This window comes from Dysidea avara, chromosome 7 (assembly GCF_963678975.1).
Source record: "Dysidea avara chromosome 7, odDysAvar1.4, whole genome shotgun sequence".
Taxonomy (NCBI): Eukaryota; Metazoa; Porifera; class Demospongiae; order Dictyoceratida; family Dysideidae; genus Dysidea; species Dysidea avara.
In genome coordinates, this window is record NC_089278.1 from 85,393 (window position 1) to 105,725 (window position 20,333).

The 20,333-nt window shown below is 39.7% G+C and overlaps 1 protein-coding gene and 1 long non-coding RNA gene across 7 annotated transcripts in view; one reads left to right on the forward strand and one right to left on the reverse strand.

Moving 5' to 3' along the window:
* The window catches only part of LOC136260362 (uncharacterized), a 58,921-nt gene extending 42,022 nt beyond the window's left edge, over positions 1-16,899 (reverse strand). For 4 of the 6 annotated variants that reach the window (XM_066054073.1, XM_066054068.1, XM_066054069.1 and 1 more), the window contains exons 1-9: positions 16,758-16,899; positions 16,596-16,704; positions 15,809-15,958; positions 15,630-15,755; positions 15,462-15,559; positions 15,277-15,408; positions 14,899-15,224; positions 12,388-12,501; positions 12,164-12,241 (exon numbers count right to left, since the gene is read on the reverse strand). In XM_066054073.1, coding sequence (XP_065910145.1) covers positions 12,164-12,241; positions 12,388-12,501; positions 14,899-14,977 — 271 coding nt within the window. In that variant the 5' untranslated portion in view covers positions 14,978-15,224; positions 15,277-15,408; positions 15,462-15,559; ... (2 more) ...; positions 16,596-16,704; positions 16,758-16,899. The remainder of the gene's footprint in view (positions 1-12,163; positions 12,242-12,387; positions 12,502-14,898; positions 15,225-15,276; positions 15,409-15,461; positions 15,560-15,629; positions 15,756-15,808; positions 15,959-16,595; positions 16,705-16,757) is intronic. The other 2 variants (XM_066054072.1, XM_066054070.1) reach the window with 1 other exon arrangement.
* On the forward strand, positions 16,865-19,135 carry LOC136260363 (uncharacterized). Its single transcript, XR_010703508.1, has 2 exons — positions 16,865-17,019; positions 19,007-19,135. It is a non-coding gene; the product is annotated as an uncharacterized lncRNA (long non-coding RNA).
* Positions 19,136-20,333: the final 1,198 nt, after the last annotated feature.

Consider the following 20,333-nt stretch of genomic DNA (forward strand, 5'->3'; position numbering starts at 1 on the left):
AAGAGATCAGCTAGAAACAAGTCATCCAGAGACATAGGCGGCGGAAAGGGGGGGGGAGCTTAGCCCCCCCTCAGAATGATATCACACCGAAATTATCTTTCTTGCAGTGGGGCTGAAAACCGTGATAAAGATCGAGACACTCTAATAGAGCAGTCACTCTAATAAAGTAGTCAGTGTGTAGCGAGCTATGAAAGGATTTTTATGTAGTTTATCAGCTAGAAATGGTAGCTGGTGAGGTGGAAAGCTCTTGTCAGTTGGTTGTGACCTTTTTTTGGGGGGGTCTCACCTTACCAAACTATAGAAATAAGTCTGGGTCAGCCCAGCCCCCCCTCATATCAACTACTTCCTCCGCCGCTGTCCAGAGATCAGTTAGAAACAAGTCAGCCTGTAGAGCGATCAGCTACAAAGAAACCATCCTGTAGAGAGTTCAGCTACCATCAAGCTATACTATAGAGAGATCAGCTAGAAACAAATCATCTTGTTGAGAGTTCAGTTGCAAACAAATCACCCTATAGAGAGTTCAGCTAGAACAAGTCACATTGTAGAGAGTTCAGCTACAAAGAAACTACCAAGTATAGACAGTTCAGCTGCAAACAAATCACCATGTAGAGAGTTCAGCTAGAAACAAATCATCCTGTAGAGAGTTCAGCTAGAAACAAATCACTCTGAACAGAGTTCAGCTACAAACAATGAGAGTTTCAGCTACAGTTCAGTTATGTAAGAAGTCACCTTATTAACTACAGTATGTGATAATCATCATTCAATGATAAATATACAAATATTTTATCACACAAAAGCCATACACACAATTACATCCTTTGTTCCACAATTCCTACAGTAAAGAAAAAAAAAACAAATTAAAAGGAAGCATCAAAGCCATGTGGCCAGCTTTGTGGCTTGCAATACAAAAGGTAGTGATATCTAAACCAAAACAGCCAAGCTGTAAAAAAAGAGTGCGGCCCTCCAAAAAGGCCAAGGTGAAAAAATGTGAAATCCAAGGTGGCGGCCAAGAATGGCTGTGATGGTAGGTTAATGGCAAAAATTTTAATTAAAAATTAAGGTGAATTTGGTGCCAAATCCTAGTGGAGGAGGCAACGCAAATTCACCTGAATTGTCGTAATTAAAAATTTTGCCATTAACCTACCATCACAGCCATTCTTGGCCGCCACCTTGGATTTCACATCTTTTTTCACCTTGGCCTTTTTGGAGGGCCGCACGCTTTTTTTTACAGCTTGGCTGTTTTGGTTTAGATTATTTATTCCGGGAATCACTAACAATATGGCAAAGTATGGCTATTCGTGTTGCAAATACCCCTACCCTGGGGCCAGGACGAGTTTGGGTGACAAATCCCCTACAAATCCTCACCCGATGCCCAACCTGGGTTAGGTGGGGCATGACATTGATAGGTGCATTAAAGTTCAGAAAATGGTGGAAGACACACGCTTACTGTGCGTAGAAGAGTTGGCAGCTGCAGTGGCATTTGTAATCACTGATATTCAGTGTTGTAAAGGTATGTCTGATTTGTATATTAATAAAGAGTGTTTTACTGCCTGTACTTTTCCTTTGTGGTAATACACCTGACTCCGCCTTTGGTCAATATGGGCACGTGATATCACTCGGTTGTTCTTGAGACCTCATCAAGAAGACACAGAATGTCAGTCCCCACACTCGACAGTATGAATTACAAAGTGACACAGGAGTTAGCTAGCTACTTCAGTAGTTCTTCAACTTGTTCAGGAAGGCCAACTTCACTCACACTTGCACAAGGTTCACTTTAGGTGCCACTTCTTCAAGGGTGCCAGACGGAAAGCAAGAAATGCGATTGAAAATCTATGGTGCATTGAACAAATGATCAATCATTCGTCATGACTATACTGTGTGACAGAAGGTGGTGTATCAGTGGCGAATTTAGGGGGTTTCAAGGTTTCCACGGAAACCCCCTTTGAAAAATGATTGCATAACAATTAAATGTTTTAATTATTGTGGAGTGCGCCTCGATCGAGATACTCTAATAGAGCAGTCACAGTAGCTATTAAAGCAGTGGGTAGCAAGTTATTTAAGGTATTTTATGTACTATCAATAGGCTGTGACCTTTTTTATTTGGTCTCACCTTACCAAACCAGGCAATGTAGTGCAAACTTTTTCGTATCTCATGTCAGTGTATATCTCCCTTCTAAACTGGAAACTCCCTTTATAAATTCCTAGATTCGCCACTGTGTATGTAGTAAGCTATAAGTCTACAATAGCATAGTATAGCAATAAGGCCACTCCAAATAAATTCTGTGTTTCCCGTCCTGGACTCAGGCATATTTGCATGCGGGCGGGCGGTCCATTTCCATTATTTCATTATAAGATTGGCTAGCTTTTCAAGCCATTATTTGCCCGGCACTCCCAAAAAGGTGCATAAAAGCATGCTTAAGCTTGTTCCTTCCTTTGTAAGTTGCAAACTAACACAAACGTGAAGTTTGTGCTGACTTGATAGCACTGTTGACACGTGAGCTGACACTGTTTCAAGATAGCTTTTACTGAGCCTATCAGTATGCAAGAATAACCGGAAAATAATGGAAGAATACGGAATAATGGAATATTTAGAGCTGGCAGTAACCAGTAGAGGTGTACTGATATGGGTTTTTGGCATGTACCGATATCTGATATTGATGCCACCAAAAGAAGCCGATAACCGATACTCGATCCGATATTTGCATTATAGTTAAAAGTGTATATTTACCTACCCTACAACAACATGTGCATGTATTCATTGCTATACTCTGCCTGTGGTGTTATACAGCTTGGGTTTCTATTGTGCAATCCAGACAATTACGTACCCACAAACATTTTTATGCATACTCCCATGAAGCTTTATACGGATATTTCTACATTACTCCGCATTCTAATGGCTTGTGAGAAAGCTGGTACAGCAAGCTTCCTTGATTATCCCGTGACCCTTTTTTTTATTACAAGGTACTCTATAACTGCTTCATTTGTAAAAACTGTAATAAGCTTCGCAGTAACAGACACTAGAATCGCGTGTATTTATATGGCTTCTCGTGGCGTAGCGTTTGTTTCAGAGTCAACAATAAGCCACTGGCACTAAAGAGCCACATGAATAACGTAGAAAATGCACAATCAGTTTATGTACAAACTATTGTCCTGTATAAATATCGGTAGCGATATCGGTCCTCCTGCTGTTCTGTACCGATATCGATATTGGTAAAAATTACCATACTGGTGGCCGGTATTATAGCCGATTCGATTATCGATACACCTCTAGTAACCAGATGCGGGCGGTGGACGGGAAACAGAGAATTTATTTGGAGTGGCCTAAGCTGCACAAACAGCAGTGTTGGTTTCCAGCTAGTTATAGCTAGATAAACACATCCATCACATCATGCTTGTTAAAGTTTGTCCAAGGGCACATTTTAGGCCACTCCAAATAAATTCTCTGTTTCCCGTCCTGGGCTCAAGCATATTTGCATGCGAGCGGGCGGTCCATTTCCATTATTCATTATAAGATTAGCAGCTTTTGAAGCCATTATTTGCCTGGCACAGCCATAAAAAGCTGCATAAAAGCATGATTAAGCTTATTCCTTCCATTTAAGTAGCAAAAATAGTACAAACGTGAAGTTTGTGCCGACTTGATAGCACTGCCGACACGTGAGCTGACATGGTTTCAAGTGAGCCTGTCAGTATGCAACAATAACCGGAAAATAATGGAAGAATACGGAATAATGGAATATTTAGAGCAGATAGTAACCAGATGCGGGTGGTGGACGGGAAACAGAGAATTTATTAAATATATTAAATACAAAATTCTAACTAGCTTAACTACCAAACTAAGTACTTTAACTACAAAACTAGCTACCTTAACTACAAAACAACCTTAATTAATAACTTAGTTCAACAAGTCTATGCCATCTTCTGGGCATAAGCCATAATGCCTCAGGATCATTTTGGCATTATATCGCCAGAGAGTAACTGACAAGCGCTGAAGCAATTGTTTCCTTGCAAACTGTCTGGGAATACCACTTTTAACAGTGGTACGGTCGGCAATCGTGGATAACATTGATAAAGCAATTTATTTGGAGTGGCCTTATGTATGAATGCTACGTACAGCCTAGGCCGGATGTGCTGAGTTCAAAAATTATTATTATTATTATTTTTATATCAAGACACACTTTTATATCAAGACACACGGTAGTGTGTCGTGCAGCCCAAGAAGCCGGCGCGCCACACCGTGAGTATATTTACAGGAAGAAAGTAAACGCAATTTTCATACCATTGTAGCTTTGTGATTCCTTATCCGATTGAAACCAAAGTTGCTACAGAAGTTCCGGCTAGTTAGGGAAGTCCACATTAGGGAAGTCCACATTCCAAATGTAAAAGAAAATCGCTTCATCCATTTCCGAGATACGATCAGCCAAAATTCAGGTTTTTTTTCTTGGTTTTTTCTTCTACTTCTTTTCGCACACTTTACAAAATCCGCCATAAAACACGAATTCGTGCTCCAATCGGGCTGAACTTTGACACACTTAAAGGGCTCATTAAGGGGAATCTCAGTACAAACATTGGTAGGAATCCGATGAACATTCACCGAGTTATGACCGATTATATGCGTAAAATAAGGTCGAAGGTCTGTCACGCCCACAGGATAAACCGCTTGAAGGAATGAGCTGAAAATTGCTATGTAGATGGAGTAACTATTGTAGGAGTGCCTTTTTGTGGTTTGAAAGGAATCCAGTTAAAGGCCATCGAGATATGACACAAAACCCAACCTGTGTCACAATTACGCGATCGATTTTTATGAATAAAAAACTATTAGTTTTCACGCCTACCAGACAAACCGCTTAAAGCAGTGAGCTGAAAATCGGTGTGTAGCTGGAATAATCATCATAGAAAGTCCTTGCAGTAGTACAGAAGAATCGGATTACAAACCACTGACTTATGATTCCAAAGCCAACTACGTGTAACATATGCGAGATCGAGATACTCTAATAGAACAGTCACCCTAATAGAGCATTCAGTTAATTTATTTACTATATTATAGAATTCTATTACATTGCAAGTTATTCTATAGGGAGTTCAGCTGCAAATAGTTAATCTTATAGACAGTTCAGCAAGAAGCAAGTCACCCTATAGAGAGTTCAGTTACAGATATATCGCTGGGTAGTGATTCAGAAGAATCAGAACATTACAAGTCACACTGAAGAGAGTTCAGCTATAAACAAGTCATGCACCCTGTGGAGAGTTTGCTACACTCTCTAGAGAGTTCAGCTACAAACAAGTCACTGTGGAGAGAGTTCAGCTACAAAGAAACTACCCTGTAGAGAGTTTATCTATACAAACAAGTTAACCTATAGAGACAATGCAGCTGCAAACAAGTAACCCTGAAGAGATTTCAGCTACAGACAAGTCACTTTATAGTTTATACAATGTTTAAGTCACTCTGTAGAGAATTCAGCTACATACAAGTCACTCTGTAGAGAATTTTGCTACAAACAAGTAACAGTGTAGAGAGTTCAGCAACCAAAAAACCACCTGTAAAGAGTTCGGCTATACAAACAAGTTACTCTGTAGAGAGAACAGCTAGAAACAAGAGAGAGCTCAGTTAGAAGAAGTTGCCCTGTAGAGATCTCAGCTGCAAAGAAACCCTGTAGAGAGATCAACTACAAACAAATCACCCTGCAGAGTGTTCAGCTATAAACAAATCACCCTGTAGAAAGTTCAGGTACATACAAATCACCCTATATAGAGTTCAGCTACAAAAATAATCACTCTGTAGAGAGTTCAGCTACAAAGAAACCATCCTGTAGAGAGTTCAGCTACAAACAAGTTACCCTACAGTGAAATCAGTTTGAAACAAGAGATTTCAGCTACAAACAAATCAACCTGTAGAGAGTTCAGCTATGAACAGATCACCCTGTAGAGAGTTCAGCTAGATAAAAGTCACCCTACAGAGAGATCAGGTCACCCTATAGAGAGATCAGCTAGAAGAAGTGATCTTGTAGAGAGTTCAACAACAAAGAACCCACTCTGTAGAGAGTTCAGCTAGAAACAAGTCACCCTGTAGAGATTTCAGTTACAAACAGATCATCCTGTAGATAGTTCAGCTAGATACAAGTAACCTTGTAGAGAAATCAGCTAGAGGAAGTCATCTTGTAGAGAGCCAGCTAGAAACAAGTCACCTTGTAGAGAGTTCAGTGACAAAGAAACTTTCCTGTAGAGAGTTCTTCTACAAACAAATCGCCCTGTAGAGAGTTCAGATGCAAACAAATCACCCTGTAGAGAGTGCAGCTACAAACAAATCAACCTGTAGAGAGTTTAGCTACGTTTCAAGTCCCTTAGTAGAAAGATCAGCTGCGAACAAGTTATCCAGTAGGGAATAATAGACATGTAATAAATATATTTATATAATTACTGATAAAATCAAAAACAGTTGAAGTATTAAAAATCTGCTCTGTGATGTTAGGTTAATGGTAAAAATTTTAATAACAACAATTCAGGTGAATTTGGTGCTGCTTGGTGCTGCTTGGTCTTGGCACAAAATTCACCTGAATTGTCGTTATTAAAATTTTTACCATTAACCTACCATCACAGCCATTTCTTGGCCGCCACCTTGGATTTCACATCTTTTTTCACCTTGGCCTATTTAGGGGCCGCACCTCTTTTTTACAGCTTGGTTGTTTTTGATTAGATAATTAATATCTAATCAAAAACAGCCAAGCTGTAAAAAAAGGTGCGGACCCCAAAAAGGCCATGGTGAAAAAGATGTGAAATCCAAGGTGGTGGCCAAGAAATGGCTGTGATGGTAGGTTAACAGCAAAAAATTTTAATTACGACGATTCAGGTGAATTTGCGTTGCCTCCTCCACTAGGATTTGGCACCAAATTCACCTGAATTGTCGTAATTAAAATTTTTGCTATTAACCTACCATCACAGCCATTTCTTGGCTGCCACCTTGGATTTCACATCTTTTTTCACCATGGCCTTTTTGGGGGCCGCACCTTTTTTTTACAGTTTGGCTGTTTTTGATTAGATATCACTTCTTTTTGTATTTGTATATTGCAAAGCCGGCCTATAGCTGACTTTGGGGCTTTTTTAACCCATTTGTTTTTTTTTTTTATTTACCACAGGAAGAAGAAAAGAACTTAAAGACGATTTTTAATACTTCAACTCTATTATATAGTAATTATACAAATTATATACATATATTTATTAAATGTCAATTATTCCCCACAGGATAATTTCTTTGCACCTGATCTCTCTACTGGGTGACTTGAAATGTAGCTGAACTACAGGATGGTTTCTTTGTAGCTGACCTCTCTACAAAGTGACTTGTTTCTGTTTCTTCTCTCTATAAAGTGGTTTGTTTGTAACTGAACTTTCTGCAAGGTAATTTGATTGTAGCCGAGCTTTCTACAGGCTTCTTTCTAGCTAATCTCTATATAGGGTAACTTGTTTGTACCATGAACTTTCTACAGAGTGGGTTCTTTGGAGCTGAACTCTCTACAAGGTGGCTTGTTTTAGCTTATCTCCCTACAAGATGACTTCCTTTAGCTGATCTCTCTACAATGTGACTTGTATCTAGCTGAACTAGCTACAGGATGATCTGTTTGTAACTGAAATCTCTACAGGGTAACTTGTTTCTAGCTGATCACTCTATAGAGTAACATGTTTCTAGCTGAACTCTCTACAGAGTGTGTTCTTTGTAGCTGAACTCTCTACAAGGTGACTTCTTCTAGCTGATCTCTCTATAGGGTGACCTGATCTCTCTGTATACAGTGACTTTTATCTAGCTGAACACTCTACAGAGTGATTTGTTTGTAGCTGAACTCTCTACAGGATGGTTTCTTTGTAGCTGAACTCTCTACAAGGTGACTTGCTTCTAGCTGATCTCTCTAGATGGTGACTTCTTCTAGCTGATCTCTCTAAATGGTGACTTGTATAGCTGGACTATCTACAGGTGATCTGTTCATAGATGAACTCACTACAGGGTGATTTGTTTGTAGCTGAACTCTCTACAGGATGGTTTCTTTGTAGCTGGTCTCTACAAGGTGACTTCTGCTACTACAGGGTGACTTGTATCTATAGCTGAACTATCTACAGGACGATCTGTTTGTAGCTGAAATCTCTACAGGATGATTTGTTTGTAGCTGAATTCTCTACAGGATGACTTGTTTCTAGCTGATCTGTCTATAGGGTCACTTGTTTCTAGATGAACTCTCTGTTCTTTGTAGCTGAACTCTCTACAAGGTGACTTCTTCTAGCTGGGGTGACCTGATCTCTCTGCAGGGTGACTTTTATCTTGCTGAACTCTCTACAGGGTGATTTGTTTGTATCAAATCTATCTACAGGGTGACTGTTTTACACCTGAACTTTCCACAGGGTGATTTGTTTGTAGCTGAACTCTCTACAGGGTAATCTGGTCTCCCTACAGTGGGTGATTTGTTTGTAACTGATATCTCTACAGGTAGATTTGTTTGTAAGTGAACTCTTTGCAAGGTGATTTGTTTGTAGCTGATTTCTCTACAGGGTAATTTGTTTGCATAGCTTAACTCTCTACAAGGTGGTTTATTTGTAGCTGAACTCTCTACAGGGTGATGTGTTTTTAGCTGATCTCTCTACAGGGTGATTTGGTTGTAGCTGATCTCTCTACAATGGGTGATTTGTTTGTAACTGAAATCTCTACAAGGTGACTTGTTTCTAGCTGATCTCACTATTGGGTAGCTTGTTTCTAGCTTAATTCTCTACAGGGTGATCTGTTCATAGCTGAACTCTCTACAGGTTTATTTGTTTGTAGCTGAAATCTCTTGTTTCAAACTAATCTCACTGTAGGGTAACTTGTTTGTAGCTGAACTCTCTACAAGTTGACTTGTTTCTAGCTGATCTCTCTACAGGGTGACTTGTTTCTAGCTGATTCCTGGATGACTTGGTTCTAGCTGATCTCTCTACACAGTGACTTGTTTCTAGTAACTCTCTATAGGGTGACTTGTTTCTAACTGATCTCTCTACAGGATGACTTGTTTCTAGCTGATCTCTCTACAGGATGACTTGTTTCTAGCTGATCTCTGGATGACTTGTTTCTAGCTGATCTCTCTACACGGTGACTTGATTCTAGCTGAACTCTCTATAGAGTTTTCTGTTTGTAATTGAACCCTCTACAGGATGGTTTCTTTCTAGCTGATCTCTCCACAGGGTGACTTGTTTCTAGCTGATCTCTCTACAGGGTGACTTGTTTATAGCTGATCTCTCTACAGGATGACTTGTTTCTAGCTGATCTCTGGATGACTTGTTTCTAGCTGATCTCTCTACACGGTGACTTGATTCTAGCTGAACTCTATAGAGTTTTCTGTTTGCAATTGAACTCTCTACAGGATGGTTTCTTTGTAGCTGCTCTCTCTACAGGGTGACTTGTTTCTAGCTGATCTCTCTACGGGGTGACTTGTTTATAGCTGATCTCTGGATGACTTGTTTCTAGCTGATCTCTCTACACGGTGACTTGTTTCTAGCTGAACTCTCTATAGAGTTACCTGTTTGTAATTGAACTCTCTACAGGATGGTTTCTTTGCAGCTGCTCTCTCTACAGGGTGACTTGTTTCTAGCTGATCTCTCTACAGGGTGAACTTGTTTCTGGCTGAACTCTCTACAGATGATTTGTTTGCAGCTGAACTCTCTACATGGTGGTTTCTTTGTAGCTGAACTCTCTATAAGGTGATTTCTTCTAGCTGATCTCTCTACAGGGTGATCTGTAGCTGAACTTTCTACAGGGCAATTTGTTTGCAGCTGAACTCTTTATATGATGGTTTCTTTGTATGTACAAGGTAACTTCTTCTAGCTGATCTCTCTATAGGGTGACTTGTTTGTAACTGAACTATCTGCAGGGTGATTTGTTTGTAGTTGAACTCTCTACAAGGTGATCCTTCTAGCTGATCTCTCTACAGGATGACTTTTTCTAGCTGAACTCTCTAAAGGGTGATCTGTTCATAGCTGCACTCTCTACAGCGTGATATGTTTGTAGCTGAACTCTCTACATGGTGGTTTCTTTGTAACTAAACTCTCTATAAGGTGATGTCTTGTAGCTGATCTCTCTACTGGATGACTAATTGTTTCTAGCTGATCTCAATATAGAGTTATAACTTTCTATACAGTTATAACGTGTTTGTATAGCTGAACTCTTTACAGAGTGGTTTTTTGATTGGTTGCTGAATTCTCCAGCTACACGGTGACTTGTTTGTACTACAGAATGACTTGTTTGTAGTTGAACTCTCTACAGAGTGGCTTACTTGTAGCTGAACATTGCTTAAAGTGACTTGTTTGTAGCTGATCTAGATGAACTCTCTACTGGGTAGCTTTTTTTGCAGCTGAACCCTTTACGCAGTGATTTGTTTGTAGCTGAATTCTCTACAGAGTGACTAGTTGTAGCTGAACTCTCTACAAGGTGACCTGTTTATAGCTGAATCTCTTCAGTGTGACTTATAATGTTCTGAATCTCTACAGCAACATATTTGTAGCTGAATTCTCTACAGGGTGACTTGCTTGTAGCTGAATTGTCTATAAGATTAACTGTATGTAGCTGAACTCCCTACAGAATAACTTGCAATGTAATATAATTTTATAATGGAGTAAGTTATAAATGTAGCTGAATGCTTTATTAGGGTGACTGTTCTATTAGAGTATCTCGATCTCGCATATGCTACACGTAGTTGGCTTTGGAATCATAACTCAGTGGTTTGTAATCCGATTCTTCTGTACTACTGCATGAACTTTCTATGATAATTATTCCAGCCACACACCCATTTTCAGCTCACTGTTCTAAGCGGTTTGCCTGGTAGGCGTGAAAACTATTAGTTTTTTATTCATAAAAATCGATCGCGTAATTGTGACACAGGTTGGGTTTTGTGTTATATCTCGATGGCCTTTAACTGGATTCCTTTCAAACCACAAAAAGGCACTCCTACGATAGTTACTCCATCTACATAGCAATTTTCAGCTCATTCCTTCAAGCGGTTTGCCCTGTGGGCGTGACAGACCTTCGACCTTATTTTACGCAAATAATCTGTCATAACTCCGTGAATGTTCATCGGACTCCTACCAAACTTGGTACTGAGATTCGCCTTAATGAGCCCTTGAAGTGTGCAAAATTTCAGCCCAATTGGAGCAGGAATTCGTGTTTTATTGCGGGTTTTGCAAAGTGTGCGAAAAGAAGTAGAAGAAAAAAGCGAAGAAAAAAACCCAAACTTTGGCCGCTCGTATCTCGGAAATGGCTGGAGCGATTTTCTTCAAATTTGATTTGGAATGTGGACTCCCCTACCTAGCCAGCACTTCTGTAGCAACATTGGTTTCAATCGGATAAGGAATCACAGAGCTACAAAGGTGTGAAAATCGCATTTACTTTCTTCCTGTAAATATACTCACGGTGTGGTGCGCCGGCTTCTTGGGCCGCACGACACACTACCGTGTGTCTTGATTATGGGAACTTTAACAAGCACACAAGCACCCTCACAGACTTTAACAAGCACCCTCGCAGAAGTGAACTTTAACAAGCAAGTTCCCATAGTTCAATAATTATGGGAACTTTATAGGGGGGTTACCCTCCACCCAGCTCAGAGACCACTCTCTTGAAAAATCCTGGATTCGACCTTGTAGTTGATTGGAGGATATCGATTTTTCGCATTGCGGACCCTAGCATACAACCATATATCAAAGTTACATACCCCACAGCTTAGGGGAAATCCAATGTTTCGTTACAGTGTTCAGTCGTTCGACTATCCACAGTATTGCTATTCTTGTCCCATAACCGATTGTTTTTTTAGATAATTTTACTCCGTATTGATACACGCGCTTTAAGCAATGGGGCTGAGATTTTGCATGCGAAGCACTCTAGCACTGAGCCTTCTACACTGCAACTATCAGATTTAGTCGTTCATTGGTTTGGCAACTACAGGTGCCCGGAAATAGGACCGTCCAGTAACAAATTTAGCTATTACAATACCCTATATCACTACTTTTGGTCACAGTTAACTCTGCTTTACTTGGACAGGCCCTTTTTATACACCTATAGCTATAGCTATTTTGAATGGGATTACAGTTACTGAGATGGAGTTATACACTTTATTACCTGCAACCAAACAGCTTACAATGCTACATGTCCTTAACATTCACTTACCTTCAACAATAAAACTTTGATCGCAGTTGCCACTCAAAGTGCTGCAGACATATGCATGGGGTGGAGGCTTCACTGATTCTGTAAGAAAGTGAGTTCATCACATTGATTGATGTTGTAGGATACATGCATACACTGAGCATAATTTTGCGCCTCGTAGCTGTGCAGACTTGACAGCTGCTATACATATACGTAGCTACGTAGTTGTATGAGTCAAATTAACTCACCAAGACATGTACAGTAGTGAACTACAGTTTCGCAGCTACTACTGCTGCTCGTACTGCTGTTGATGCTGCTGTTGCTGCTGCTGCTGTTGCTGCTGCTGACCGATGCACTGACCCCTAAATAAAATAACAAAGCAGTCCACAACATTGTTCTGATTATCTGATGCAGCTCCTAGGTTTACCAATTTATATATACTTGCAGGGATGTGCCCACAATGGTCGGCAGTGGTCGGGACCAACCACCACTCAGATAAAATAGCCACCACTCAACCAAAAATAACCACCACTATTACTCACCATTCAGTACAAATGCACCACTAACTTCTGTAATTATAGCCATCCTAAACCTCAAGTCTGTTTTATAGCCACCACTATTCTAAACCTGGGCACATCCCTGTACTTGCTACATCATTTCCGGAAACTATCGAGCTTTGGTCCGTAATCCCCCAGTAAATGCTAACGCTAGTCTGATCCTACGATCCATGGGGTTTCGTCCTGATTGTCAGTACGTAGAACGCAGCGAGTTACGTGAGTAAATTGATTTAAAAATGATTGCTGATAATCATTTTACAGATTCCAACATTTATGCAGAGTAGCTATTAAACTAGCTAGTAAATAGCTAGCTGATATCGTTGCTGGTACAGATGATGGTAGCATTTTACTAAGTGAAAAACTGTTTTAGTTTGTAAATGGTGATAGCTAGTTAACAATTCCACGAGTAATGAGTTTGGCTTAGTGCATGCATGAAACTACGTAGTCAAGTTATGTGGCTGGCGGTGGTGTAATGTATCTACCTACTGATCTCTATATTTGTGTAGGTAGCTAGCTAATTCATATTGTTAAAGTATTTGGTCAGAATCATGCACCTATCAATGTATTGCCCCGACCCCCACCCCCCCCTCGGGCGGAAGTAGGGCTTTACAGGGGGATTTGACACGAAACTGCTGCCCCACTATGGGGCATTTGACGATCGTTCAGTAAGCACCCAAAAATTTTTTTGTTGTAACTTCCTTCGCTATGTCAAATCCGAGTAAATCCCAGGTTGCTACTGAGGCCAGTGGTGGGGATTTGATACGATAGGTTTGCCCTACCTTGGGGCATTTGACATTCGGCTGTGTCAAATCCTCGCTATAGCCCCATATATTCCCGAGGGGGTAGTAGGGAAATACATTGATAGGTGCATTACAGTGGCAAATCTAGAAATTTTCAGAAGGTGTTTCAGTTTCAGATTCCACTCAACTTTAGAGCCTAGCTGTACGTCAAAGACCACAAAAAAACCCATAATTGTGATTTCAAAAGGCTAAAGTATGAAGCTTCTCACCAGTAGAGAGGCCGTCTATAACACACTATATAACTTGTGGCGATTTTTTATCGCCTACGATGACTCATAAAAACATTTGGGGTGCGCTATTATCAGAGTGATTTCACTGAAATCTTTGCAACCCCTGTATCCGCCATTGGAATTATGGTTATCATCTCCTTAAATGACTAGTTACATATATCTATGTATATTTGAATCATAAAATCAGCTACAGAGCTGTTTTGAAGTTGCATTTTCTAACAATGAAGCACTACACATTATAGTAATGCCATGGGAAGGTCTACCATCAGTGGCTTAGATTACTAATCAAATAAGCAGTCAAAACTAATCATTTAGATATCTAGGTTTGGTATGAGGTCTACACATCCTACATGAAGGCTGAGCTTAGTTATAAGCTAAACTTGTTCTGGGCAGGTCATGGTGACACTTAAAGAATTTCACTGATAGCTATGTATACATTTAAAATCTGGCATGGCAGTGCTGTGTGAGGTATGTAGCAAGCTTGAATACGTACATGTGTACTGTAGATCTATCCACTGTATCATCTAAAGCAAACTATATATATTGTAAGTGTGAATCAAACTTCACATGTTAGCTTATTATAGTATGTTGTGTTCATTAAAGTTTGATGGGAATTGGCATCAATTCAGATAACACAGCAGCAAGTGTCAGAGCCAATCTACAAGCAAAGTGAATCATCTACACCAGACAATAGCTTTTCAACAATAGCTCTTTGTCTTTGTACTCCTCAATTATTTGGCGAATGTGACCAGATGTGAGGGCAGAATGGTTACAATAACAACACTGTATCACTAACAACATTAAGTGTTTCCTTTTAAAAGAGATAGTTTACCTAATATGGGTATGTTCTATATATGTATATATGCTAACAACTCTATACCATCACATCTACAAATCAGTTTGACGGTTTTGCTAGTCATTGTAACCATATGCATATACAGGAAACGTACGACGCAAAGTCGGTACTGATAAATTGTTAGATTAATAGCGAGTTCTCGTTGTGTTCGGTAAAACCCTAAACCAGAAAGACCCACAATTGCTTATCCGAAAATATATCCGATTATAACCGAGATGAGACACAATAAATTCATACTCACCGATTATGACATTGATGCTTATCCGAAAATATATCCGATTATAACCGAGATGAGACACAATAAATTCATACTCACCGATTATGACATTGATGATGCGGCGATTAACTGGTCTTTTTCTGAACAAGCAACGGTTTCTTCGAACGATCGTAGCCATAACCGGACTTCATAACCGAGGACGTAACCCGTGTTGCTTCTCAGCGCGATCCGCATTTAACTAATCATTGCATACCAGCTTTAATATTTGCGTATTAAATTATACGGTTTTTATAAAAATAATTATTTTCACGCATAAAATTATTGTTCTCATCAGTTGTGTACTCTCTGCTGGCTGTAAGTCCATTCACCCTGCTACATCCGTTAGTTGAAGAAGTTCTTTCATATTTTAAAGTTGTTGGCACATTCTAAAATGATTAAAATGTAGATAATCACTTCTAAATAAGTAACGCTACTTACATTGCAACAGAATTCTTTAAACTCGATCTAAGTTTTGCTGGCCAACCTTGAGCATCACTTCAGTTGACGGCCTCACTCCAGTTGTTAAGAGTAGTCCTGGCCCACGTCCTCACGTCTACAAGTTGGCACATTCTAAAGTGATTGTAGACATTGGTAATCTCTTCTAAATAAGTAATACTACTTACATTGTTTACAAACAATCTAAGTTTTGCTGGCCAACATCCCCACTCCATTTGACATCCTCACTCCAGTCGTAGAGTATTCTTAGCCCACATTCTCACATCTACAAGTTGGCACATTTTAAAGTGATTGAAGACATTGGTAATCACTTCTAAATAAGTAACACTACTTACATTGCAACACAATCATTTACAAACAATCTAAGTTTTGCTGGCCAACGTCCTCACTTCACTTGACATCCTCACTCCAGTCGTAGAGTATTCCTAGCCCACATTCTCACATCTACAAGTTGGCACATTCTAAAGTGATTGGAGACATTGGTAATCACTTTTAAATAAGTAATACTACTTACATTGTAACAGAATTCCTTCCAAACAATCTAAGCTTTGGCGGCCAACATCCTCCCTGTGGTTGTTAAAGTTTTGGTGGCCAACATCCTCACTCCAGTTTTTATTCCTGGCCAGCTTCCTTACATCCACAAGTTGACAAATTTCTAAAGTAACTAAAAGCATTGGTAATTATAATCGCTTCTAAATAAGTAACAGTACACACACACACACACACACACACACACACACACAGCCTACTGTAGTATGCAAATCGAAACACAACTATTGCTGTGCAGTGAACCTGCCTGTATACCACTAAAGCACTTGCAAGTCTTGCGTTCATAGGTAAATTCTCTTGGGGCTGGACTATTAACTCACAGGAGGAATGTCCAAGTCTGATACAGAGGTCACTGAACCCAAGTTCCACAACAACCGCAACACCGCTAAGTGAGACAAGGACAGTTACTAGCTGATGCTCTATCCACCTGGCTGTGCAGTCTCTCTCACACACACTCACAGTATACAAAAGTAAGCTTACACTACACAGAAATAAACACGCTACACATGTACAGACAAGTACTGGCAGAGGTTGATAGTGGGCCTACAGAACACCTTATAGTCTGTACTGTATTTGTATGCAACATGTGCATACTTAAGGCTTAATAAACACAAAATATAAATGTAAGTATACACACATTCACTATGTTCTGATGTACAAGAGTGCCATGCATGATAGATTCATGATGCACGGCTCACATCTCTGAAAAATGCAATTAGCAAAATATCAAGCACCCAGGAATGCATACACACCTTTCTATTGCTCTTCCAGTTGTCAAAGAATTCGTTCTGTCCCCTGTGGTAACTTCACGGTGCATATCAGCACAAATGTCCTCGCCTTGTGGTGAGCATTAATTAGTAACTGTACAATACCGGTATTGATAATAAATTAAAACAGGTTGAACATTTACGTACCTCATAGGTACATCAAGTATAACGAACGATGCAGCTCCGTAGCGTAATGCCTTCCTTGCTGTATTTCCTCCTTAAGATTTTTTCTCGGTGCCCCCGGGCGCCTTGTGGCATCTCACGTGAATGACCACGTGATTTATGTCCAGAAAAGATGAGCTCGAGATCAGCGGCTGAGGCTGGGCGAGGTCAAGGCCACACGTGGACGAGACCGTCTGAAGTATGATTTGGAGATCGATGCTGTACGTGTGCTATGTGATGCTAGTAAGTAAGTCGAGTTTATTATTAGGTCTAGAGATTGTGCACCTAGCCCCCCTCCCCCCACCGGGCAATAAATAAGAAAAGAATAGATAAAATGTGAGGCATTTGACGTGGATTTGATGCAAAAGCTAAGTCTAATTCCCCAACCTCGAGGCAAAATTATAGATCTAATCCGCTTGGTCTAATCTCCTACTTATAACAGTGTCTTGATCTTCTAGTCTAAACCCCCACACCTGGGGCTGGAATTTCCCCTCATTTGCCCGCTTGGTAGTAGGTGGGGTAGAGTGAGGTGGGTATTTGACTAACTGATACCTGACATGTCGGATATTTAAACATTCAAATTCCCACCTCAGTCCCCACATTGCCCGGGAGGGATGGGATGGGACATAATATTATTATTGATAGGTGCAGAACTCTCAAGTTGGCAGTATTTCTAGGAGTGAGACTCCATATTCAGTAGAGCTTTGAACCCAATCAACATGCGCACACAAAAAAATGTGACATTAGACAGTAGCTAGATACAGTACAGAAACATTTTAGCATAGTGTGTGCATCTATCTAAACACTGCTACTTGCTCATTAAATTGGCAATGTGTCGATATTAATTTTTCCTTTTGTACACTTCTATGGCTGTACATTGTGCAGAAATGATGACTTCTACAGTGACATCTGCCTTAAATGTTGTAAAACAGTGTCAATAGCACTCTGCCTTATGTTCACTACATATTCACGCCTTCAGTGACAAATTATCCTAACCAGAAATTTCAACTTTGATAAAAAGTGCAATGTCATCAGTTTACTGTAGTGGCCATACCATGCTCAACTGAATGATCCAACCCACCTGATTGTTTGTTTCACCAGGCCAGCACGGTACACTATGGTAGTTATTCATCAAGTACATTAAATTATATTTTTAGAACTCAACATACTGTAGTGTGAATAAGAAATGCAGAAATGCTGTTTGGCAAGAAAGAAAGCCATGAAACAGCTACAGCATTGTTCCCTGTCGTGGCAGTTGTTTTACTTCATTACTTTGATATGTGTTACCAATTCTGCAGTCCTTCTCCATTCGTTGCTATTGTGGGGATTAAAGATTTCAAATAGAAAAACAGTAATTGAGCTTGGAAAACAACAGCTGCTAAAATTTTAGCAAGTTCAGCGATAATTATTTAATTGTGTGCTTATACACGATAAAAACTAACTAGTAAACGTCACTACTAAATGTATTGAACGTCACTACTAATGTCTGCCACAATACTCACTATTTTTGTGTAGTGACGTTCACTACTAATTTTGTAGTGAACGTCACTACCATGTAGTGAAGGTCACTACAAAAGTAGTGAACATCACTACACAAAAATAGTGAGTATTGTGGTAGAAATTAGAGTGAAATTCACTACTAATAATTACAGTGTACAAACCAGGTGACTAAGCGAGCGAGACTGTGCAGTGTGAACAGCAGCCACAAGTCAAACTGAACTGTGCTATCCTGCTAATGTAAATGCAGTGTTAACTGTCACCTCTCATTGTAGTAAACACACGAATGTCCCAAACATGGCTAGAGCGAGGCCTTCATGATTACTTTATTTTGGAGGGGGAGATAAATAAAATTTTGTATCAGTAGGAAAGAGGAGTAGTAGATAAAATATTGCCAGAAATGAGTGCTCCTTATGAACCCATCCACTGCATCATAGAAATGAACTTGTGTGCCTGGATGTATACAGTGTACATGTGTGCACGCATGTGTGGGTACTAGCATCTTTATGTTACTCTATCCACCAGAACAACATCACCTTGCAGCAATTTTCCACACGCTGATAATTTTTGTCAATTTCATTAATCTGCTCCAGACCTCCTTAGCATCCCAGCAATGTAAAATGTTTACATGCACTAGTGCATATGTTATGTTGACCTTTAAAAGTCTATAAGCACAGACACTGCATGACCTGTATACAATTTTCTGTTTTTATAAGCCATGTGTTATAATTCTGTAGGTAAGAAATTGATGATTGATACACTCAAGGAGAACAGACAATGTTAAGACTTCCATCTTCATGTTTTAATAGTATGATATTGCTCAAGTACTCATATTTCTTATGCAGTACTGTACATTCCCTTCCTAACATGATGTGACTATAATTATATAACCCAGTATAATAATTATAATCATTACTAATTGACTAGCCTTTTGCTGTTTCTTGTGTAGTGGGATGTAGTGTTAAATTCTGTGGAAAAGCTAGTAGCCTATATAGTTCACGATCACTTACAGTCACGTTGTGACCTTTCTGCATAAAATGCCTATAGCATTTCAAGTAGCCTCATAGATTGAGGTTGCTGAGGTTTGTAAAAATTCACAGAAAATGATGTCAAGTTTGGCATGCATTATTATGATTATGGAATACGACAGTCATGAATGCAGCATTGTTCTATATAATTATAGCTTATCTTAAGTCCTATAAGTATAAGAGAAGGCTAGCTGTACATACAATATTCTAGCATACATTATCGTATGTGGTGAAATAGTGCATTATGATGATCTATGTACCATACAAACCAGGACAATACAGTAGGATGTGATAGCCACCCAGAGATGGGACGATGGATACCAAGAGTTGGGGGTTATTGTTTACTTTCACTAATACCCATGACAGTGCCACTACATGCAATTCTGCTGTGTTTGCAATTGGTGAATTGAAATACAGATGCTAGTTTATAATAGTTACAACAGTTTGTGTACACAGACTAGAGTTAGTACTGCATTTAAAATATCTGACATGTATAAAATATCCTGCACTGCTGTATTGTCACATGCACAGGACATGCATGGTACTGTTTTGTACAAGTATCAATTCTTTCAAGCATGTGTGCATTCAACTGCAAAAGAATATCCAATCCAGGACAGATTAATAAATCAAACAGATGCAGACCAACTCGCATATTATGCAGGTTGCCAGGGAACATGTGGTATAGGTGTAACATGATAGTTGATAGATGTAGCAAGAAGGTTTTTAGCTGGTTGCAAGATGTGGACCAACAAACATGCAGGTGTAACAAGAAGGCTGCTATTGGCTGGCTGCTAATAGCAGTTACTGGCTGCTAGCTGAATTCTGCACACATGCTGGTTGCTATAGCTAGCTAGCTGCAAACATGCTGGTTGCTAACTATAAACATGTTGGCTGCTAGCTGATCATGAGCTCTGCACACATACTGGTTGTTAGCTAGGACTACAGCTACAAACACATAGTCAACAGCTGACTACAGTAAACCGACAGTCGACAGAAGTTAGCTATAGCTTAAGGTTACGGGAATGGATAGGTTATG